The sequence below is a fragment of the Tachysurus vachellii genome, chromosome 5, assembly GCF_030014155.1.
Source record: "Tachysurus vachellii isolate PV-2020 chromosome 5, HZAU_Pvac_v1, whole genome shotgun sequence".
Lineage (NCBI taxonomy): Eukaryota > Metazoa > Chordata > Actinopteri > Siluriformes > Bagridae > Tachysurus > Tachysurus vachellii.
Window position 1 is genome coordinate 19,734,088 of NC_083464.1, and position 8,413 is coordinate 19,742,500.

The 8,413-nt window shown below is 35.6% G+C and overlaps 1 protein-coding gene across 1 annotated transcript in view; it reads left to right on the forward strand.

Annotated features, from left to right (window-relative positions):
- The first annotated feature begins 5,030 nt into the window (after positions 1 to 5,030).
- rhbg (Rh family B glycoprotein) overlaps positions 5,031 to 8,413 on the forward strand; it is a 7,039-nt gene continuing 3,656 nt past the window's right edge. The window contains exons 1-5 of the mRNA XM_060870260.1: positions 5,031 to 5,285; positions 6,737 to 6,923; positions 7,025 to 7,175; positions 7,789 to 7,936; positions 8,052 to 8,218. Coding sequence (XP_060726243.1) covers positions 5,105 to 5,285; positions 6,737 to 6,923; positions 7,025 to 7,175; positions 7,789 to 7,936; positions 8,052 to 8,218 — 834 coding nt within the window. The 5' untranslated portion in view covers positions 5,031 to 5,104. The remainder of the gene's footprint in view (positions 5,286 to 6,736; positions 6,924 to 7,024; positions 7,176 to 7,788; positions 7,937 to 8,051; positions 8,219 to 8,413) is intronic.

An 8,413-nucleotide genomic window follows, 5' to 3' on the forward strand; every position in this document is an offset into this window, starting at 1 on the left:
CTGGTTTTTGTCTTAATTGAAATTTTTTTTTGCCTTGTTGAGAGTACATTGATAGGATAGTTGGTAGAAAAAATTCATCCAGGAAGGAGATGGTTGAGATCCAGAGATGTCACTAGAGGGAAGAGACAAGAAAAGGTGTAGAGGTTGTATCAACCTACCTCACTAGTCTGTCCACATGACGTCTCGGTGACTATGCACATGTACAGTGTGTTACACAAATGTGACTTCTGATGGCAAATGTTGGCACCAGCATAAATGTACTGGTTTTACACCAACAGGATGAATGCTCAGTTCAGTTCCATTTAGATTATTTTTACTCATCAGGTCCATCCATTGGTTTAATTTTTTGTCTGTTTTAAGTATACTTAATTTTTCTTCTTTGTATGTTGTTTGTTATTTACTGTTCTATTAGCACAGGTGTCTTTTTTTCACTATAAGCCTCAAACTTTACATACAAATGGCTTTTGTTGCTGGGAACACTAAAGTTTACAATGGGACACTCAAGTGCAATTCACTGTAGGTCATGTGGAATTAGTCTTATTTGCCAAACTACATTGTCTTACAACAGTATACTTCTTTACTCAGTCAGTTTCTTGGTATTAGTAAGCATGAAAGCTACTGCTATGTGAGTTCCGTTTTCCAGTTGCATTGCAGATAAAGATCTCACTTTTTTCACGTTTTTTTTTCTCACGCACCACACACCTTCAGGGAGACTGAAATCTCACATAAAGAAGTGTAAATGTAAAATGATAGACCCCAGTGAAGCGTAAGGCTTTGCCCTTTTGAGCTTGATCTTATTGGTCAGCATGTATTATGATTTTCATATTTATATATTTATTATATTTCTCCTCCAGACAAGTTCTTAATCCAAAAAAAAAAAAAACTTTTAAGAATTGTGCCAATTCCCTATAAGCTGTGACCCACAGGATATTTTACTCCTGATAATTTAATCAGCAAACAATACATTCTTATGAAAAGGAAACTTAGAGACTGCATGTTTTTGTCAGGCAAAATGGAGTAGAGGTTTTAAATTCAAATTCATAAAACATGACAGTTTTTTTATTTCATCAGATTTCCTTTTTTCTCTCAGGATACATGAGTACATTTAAAAATTAGCTGCAGGATATGTCCACTTTATAAATTATCTATACTAATTATAATTTCTCTGTACTTCATTTTCTTGTCCAGGCAACAATTTTGTGTGGCTGATTGACTCATGGCTGACATGCATAAGCTCTTCCAACACGCAGATGACCTTTTTTTTGCTTTATCCACACCTTGTAGCATATGACACACGAAAATAGCAGCATTCAAGTCATTATGTGGAGTGCACAACTGGCATAGTTTGTATATTAGAAGGCTGCTTAGAAAGAGGAACTGCTGAACCTTTCCAAACTGTTTATATAACAGTATAGTTTAGTTTTTATAAACTAAAACATTTTTAACTAAAATTATATTACAAACTTTTTTGTTTCTCACTCAGTAGACATCACATTAATTCATATTGCTTAAAGGTGGCAATAGCATAATAGACAGGACCAGGCTTGTGTTTATCTCATGATCTTGGTTGGCATTTCTGTTAGCTGCTTTTTTTAACAGTATATATCTGAACTGACTTCTCCAACACAAACTCTTGCATGTTTTTACAAATTAGTTGATCACCTGATTGCCTTATCTAGTACCAGGAGCCACTGGAGAGATAAGGCGACAGACACACATGTTTTAGACCAAAGTGTACGCATAGTTGAAAAGCAGTTATTCAAGTATTGGATTTCACAAACAATGCTTGTTCAACTATAGATCTACTGAATTGCTTGGACTAGAGAAAGTATATGATTTTACATCCTGTAGGGGGCCCGGCTTGGCTCAAGGGGTGCTATATATTTACAGTAAGAAAAAAATGGAAAAATAGATATTAGATTAGGTGAAAATGTTAAAGCATTATCAAATGTATGGTCTCAGCCATGTAAACTTATCCATCCTCTATAACCTACTAATGCCTGACCATAAACTGCTAAAGGAGAGTTTTCAGACACATACTGTAGAAAACGATATAAATACTTCCTTGACTTGTAGATTTTTATGTGTTTGAGTTCTGCAAATCTATCATCCATTTCTCTGTTATCATCTGGAGCATCAATGTACTGTCAGCACTGGTAGATCAGATATTTAAAACTGAAAACAAGGTAAGCTATGCAAATTTTTAACATTTAAATTTTGCCATTTGTATCCAGGAGTCCAGTGGTACAAAAGTGGCCACATCAAGCCAATCGTTGATATTTGTGAACTCAAGTATGTGTAAGTGGGCAGTTAGGACTTTCCTCTTAGTGTGCTATGGTCCCCCGTGTTATTGCATGAGCAACAGTTTGGAAAGATATGGTTAACTGGTTTCATGTGTTGTAGAGGAAGCATATTTTAAACTTCACCCTAACCAGTTGATTGGGTCCCTCCTGACTGTAGGTTGACAATTATGCAAAACCCAAATTTGCGTGAGGGGTGAGGGTAAAGGATAATAAGATTAACATCTGTTCCAATCAGAATATGTATTTGTTATAAATACAAATGGTAATGTATTAAAATATCAAACTTATACTAGCATATTATCACCTATCCCATATTTATTTGGTCTAAAATGATCTGATTATATATTTGGCAAATTTTCACTTTTTTACAGAGGCTACTTAATGAAGCTACAATAAAAAAAGAGGTGAGAATGTGATGAGAGAATAAGTTGATTAAAAAATGTTAGGATGTGCTGAACTGCACATTTCACAAAAGATATTGCAGTCTTACAATATGGACAGCTTTAAAATAACCCATTATAAATCTTTGTTAGTAAATTTTCAACTGTTCTTTAGACTTCGTGTTGTATGTTAGTGTAAAGTGTGGACATGATTCTTTCTCACTGATACCACACCATGTATTTATCTCAAAGTCAAACATGCATAATCATCTGCACTGTTTAACCACACCAACTACACATTCAGCTAATTACTGTATATCAATTATGTCTTTTTCAGAGCAGGACAATAGCTTCAGAGTTCCAGGGTCATTTCACAAAACTAATGACTGATATAATATGTTTGAGTCGAGGAAACATAAACTGTTTTTGTTACAACATAACTGTTTTTGTTCAGCCTGTGTACAGATTGGTGTATGAATGTATGTGATGGAGCTTGTTGCAGCACAAAGCAATTCGAAGGTTACTTCAATTGACCCTTCCTTCAAGTGTTTTTACTTTAAACACGGACAAAGCTGACAATCTGTCAAAAGATAAATGTTTTCTTCTTGAGCACGGATAAGGTTAAACCAGTTTTTTTGGATTTTGTATCTGAGGTGTCAAATGTCCCTCAGGCCAAACTTGCATTGGTTCAAAGGCATTATTTATGACCCTATTTACCCCTTGTATTTCATTTTGATTTGTATCAAGGTAAAGCAAAATATACATTAATGCAAAGTGTAAGCATACATGTGATAGTAACTAGAATCTGACTGTATCAACTAAACCACCTCCAGAAGCTCAAACTGTGATCAGACCTCAGGCAGAGCTGTCTAGGTAATGACATAGCTGCAGGGTTTTGACATTAGCAAGGATGTACATACTGTCTAAAATGCAAGCTCATCACATTACTTGAGAGAGCTTTGTGAACTCTGACCTTTACTATGCCACCCCTTTCTGGGGGGCAAAAAGCAATAAAACACTTTTAATTTCATGCCTCCTTGAATGACATTTGTCAAATATAATTTCTATGATTACAGATTGTAAAACAAAGGGATCCTGTATATTTGTTTTTGAATATTGTAAAAAATAAGAACTAATTCTAAGAGTTGCTTGTATGACTGGACTGTGCAGAAAATTTCCATCAAGTAGCTTAAAGTATTTAATAGATAAAAACTAAATTAATAAATAAAGTCAAAGTTAACTTTTAGTGGAAAGGGCATTCATAGCACAAGTTAGTATAGGGACAGACATGGCACTGTGTGTGATGGACATTATAGAGTAAATGACTAAAACATTATGCTATTATTTATAGTTCAATCACTGATTTCTTCTTCACATATTTTTCTCTTATTTTCAGTTTTCTCAAACACTTATAAACTCTCAGGTATCAGTGGGAATTCTTCCAAACTATAGTTGCATTAAAGCAGAACACTTTCTATAGGTAAAGAGGAGCCAAAATGAGAAAAGAGAGAGAGTCAAGATAAAGAGAGAGAATGAGAGACCACACAAGGGATGGGGATGTGTTGAAACATGTAATTCTGCTCCTCAGCTTTACATGCATACATGCATACTACATAGACTTAAAATATATACATTATATGTCTATTATATCTTTTTCATTTTTTTGCATTTTTAAAAAAGCAGAAATGTTCCTGACATCAGTTTCCAGACATTTCACATGCCCTTACATAAAACTTCAGGTAAGTAAAATGAACCTCTGTCTCTCTATGTCTCATTCTGATAATGGTGGTAGATAAGGAGTTCCTTACAAACACCTTCACACTTTTTTAACTGCCCAATGTTTATCAAATACCATTGAGCACCCCAAGCTCCATGGTTCATATTTTGTAACCACATGTTGTGGGGTATTTTGTGTATTTCCAGTTAAAAAATACGTCCTACATAGACACTTCATATAAAGAGACTTTTTACTTATAACATTGCTTTACATAAAGTAGAGGTTGATTATAAAGACTTGTTGGATGTGTATTTGCGTATTTGACATATTTGTCTGAAGATTGGTTGGACACTGTGATGGACAGATGGTAAAAACAAAATGAATAAAACCTTATTTTAATTTTCTTCAACCACAATTGCTCTGAAACCTCTGAAAAATTTGTAATATAAATGTACTGTATGTAATTGTGGAAAACGTTGTTCATCATAAAGAGGTTAAAAAAGACAGATACTACACAAACTGTGCAGGTGCGAGTAGGTGGGGCTGAGGTCATGTGTGCTCACCAATCATCGGAGCAGTAGATGGGCGTTAACCGACACATTGTGCAGATTAACTTAACTATGTAAAGAGGTGCTTACTGTAAACTACCCTCTCAGTCTCCTCACAGCAGTGCGAGAGAGAGAGAGAATTACACAGGTTTCACAATGACAGACTATTCCACCAACATGCGGCTGAGAATGCCGGTGGTTTGTATTGTGTTGGAGGTCATCCTCATCATCCTCTTTGGTGTCCTGGTGGAGTATAACGAAGACACTGATGCTAAGAAATGGAACAAAAACAACAAAACAGATGACATGAAGAATGAGTTCTATTACCGCTACCCCAGTAAGTGTGTGTGTGTGTGTGTGTGTGTGTGTGTGTGTGTGTGTGTGTGTGTGTGTGTGTGTGTGTGTGTGTGCACCTTTACAAATAGACAAATAGCATATCTTTACAAATAGAGGTTATGACATACAAAGATATTACAAATGTGTTTGTTTGCATATTTAGGTCATAAATTACAGCTTTACAACAGTTTAATATTTAGCCCTGAAGTGTTTTTTTTTTTTACCCCTTTAGTTTACTCCAGGACTTCCAGGAGAAAAATGTGTATTTGACTGCATCAATTATGCAATTAACGTAATGAATTGAAAATGTACCAGCATTTTGTGCTGACCTAATAACATTTATAGGATAGGCATGTGTACAGTCAACAAATCACTTTAGAAATTATGCATTGTTGGGTAATGCATTGATGCATTATGCTTTCTTAGGTTATGCCAAAATGAAAAGCAAACTTTTGTGCTGTGTTGTAATCATATACCTTAATAAAGAAAATCTCACTAATCTCTATCTTGACTGTTCTAATCCCATTTTAAATAACATGTATTCTGCTAAGTACACTGCAAAAATAAAATAAAAAATATATTGCAAGTGTGTTTTTATATTAATTCTGGTACTAGACTAGACTAGACTATTACTTAATGTAAAGTGTTATTAATTATTTTTATTAATATAATTTTTTAGCGTATTTTTTTTGATGAATGGATTCTGTAAATGTGTATCAGTGTCTCAAGAAGTCCGACCTGTGCTAGCCTTGACTTGCTGGGTACAGTTGATGGATATTGTGATAAAGACAACTGAAGAATTCTACCTGTGCTAGTATTGACTTGCTAGGTTCTGTTGATGTATGTTATGCTGGTCTTGACTTATTACTTCTCACATCAAGGACACCGCTCTATGTACACATACACCTGCATAACATTGTCACTGAGGGAAAAGGGAGAGGTTAAAAGCTGAAAGATGAAACTTCTGAAATGGCTCAGTGAAGTCTGGCTAAATGCCAGATGTTTTAAATCTTGTATGTTTTTCAGTTTGTTTCAGGTTTGGTGGGAATCTGTAACGTATACTGTCATTACTGTCACGCAACCTGGCTAGCAGGCAAATAAAACATTCACAAAACTGTTTGCCCCGTTGAATTGAGTCCTGAACTATCCAATCTTTAAATCTTCTTAAATGTCTTTAAATATTGTGCCCATTTTATATAAGTACATGTGACAAGTCTGATACGTTAAGAAAACATGCACTTATATCAGGGGAATATTGTATACTGGATATTTTTAATTAGATTTTAAATCCTTTCAGGAAAAGACCTTTTGTTACCACATTAGCAGACCTCTGCTTACTACTTGACCGCCTGTGAAGACTTCAAGCTCTTCATACTCTGGATAACAACTAATCATGTGAACCTGTATAATTTTATATATAAATAATGGAGTATATGTATTTGTCTTATTTAGGTTTCCAGGATGTACACGTGATGATTTTCATTGGCTTCGGGTTCCTCATGACTTTCCTGCAGCGCTATGGCTTCAGCAGCGTTGGCTTTAACTTCCTCATTGCAGCCTTTTCTCTGCAATGGGCAACACTCATGCAAGGCTTCTTTCATGGCATGCATCATGGCAAGATACATGTTGGAGTGGAGAGGTAAGGTGCAGAGTTTGTCCATAAATCTGTGCCTTTCTTATCAATTTCTGTAATATATTTGTATATATTAAAGCCATTGACTGGGTAACTTTCTCCTGCAGCATGATCAATGCAGACTTCTGCACTGGCTCGGTCCTGATCTCATTTGGGGCTGTGTTGGGCAAAACAAGTCCAGTCCAGATGCTGATAATGGCCATATTTGAGGTTACATTGTTTGCCGTAAATGAGTTCATCCTTCTCTCTATTCTTGGAGTAAGTCCATTCTGATTCTGGTTTTGAAATTGAGTAGTCAACAGATAAATGGAATTAGAGAAACACGACTGTTTTTCTGTCATGAGTTTGAAGTAAAGACATTAACAGTTTGTAGATGTGAGGTTTTATCTTTTAGGTGTTGGTGTTTTTTTTCCATTATTAGACAGATGGATTTGTTTGAAAAGAGTTCAAAGACTTTTCTGGCAGCTGATATGTAAATTATGTTAGTCAGTTGTGTAATAAATTATGATCAAAGTGAAAATCAATTTTCTTATTAATGAGGCATGTTGGGCTTCCAAATGATGCAACAAAAAGTGTTCAGGATTTTGAATCCTGTAATGCCATAGCTGTTCATAACAGGAAATTCCATTTCTGAGTGAATGGATGCTTTTTTACTTACTTCCCTGTCAATCATAGAGAAATTGTGAGCTTATGTAGGTGATTTTTCCACCGAGGAAGTTTTCCTCACAGTTCAGATGCCCTGTAACATATTATGAGCAGCAACTGTCATGTGAAAGAGGAGAGCTAGCTAATACGTAGGAATTAGCAAATTATCAAATTTGGATTAAAAAGCATCCATTTCATACCTGTATTTTTTTTTAAATGCCTATAGGCAAGAGATGCTGGAGGATCCATGACCATCCATACATTTGGAGCATACTTTGGACTCATGGTGACACGTGTGCTGTACAGGCCTGCCCTGAACAAAAGCAAGCACAGGAACTGTTCTGTGTACCATTCTGACCTCTTTGCTATGATAGGTTAGTTAAAGTATTAAGTCCCTTCAGTTTTTGGACAATGTAAATTAAATTAGACCAGGTAAATGGTTAGGCCTAAACATATAAAGATTATTATGTTCTGATTATCTCTTTCCAGGAACCATCTACCTGTGGATGTTCTGGCCCAGCTTTAACTCGGCTATCACGGCTCTAGGAGATGCCCAGCATCGCACTGCACTGAACACATACTACTCACTGGCTGCCTGCACACTTGCCACATATGGTTTCTCTGCTCTTGTCAACCACGAAGGAAAACTTGACATGGTGAGTGCCCCAACTGGCCTAATTATATGTTTCAGTTAGCTAGGTCTTCATATGTGTATTTTAAAATGACTGATTTAAATGACTTCCATGGTTAATTTAATAAGAACATAACAAACTGTCACTTAACTTAAACACAATCAAGGTTACTCAGAACATATAACAAAACATAAATGCGACAGCACACAACGGCAAACA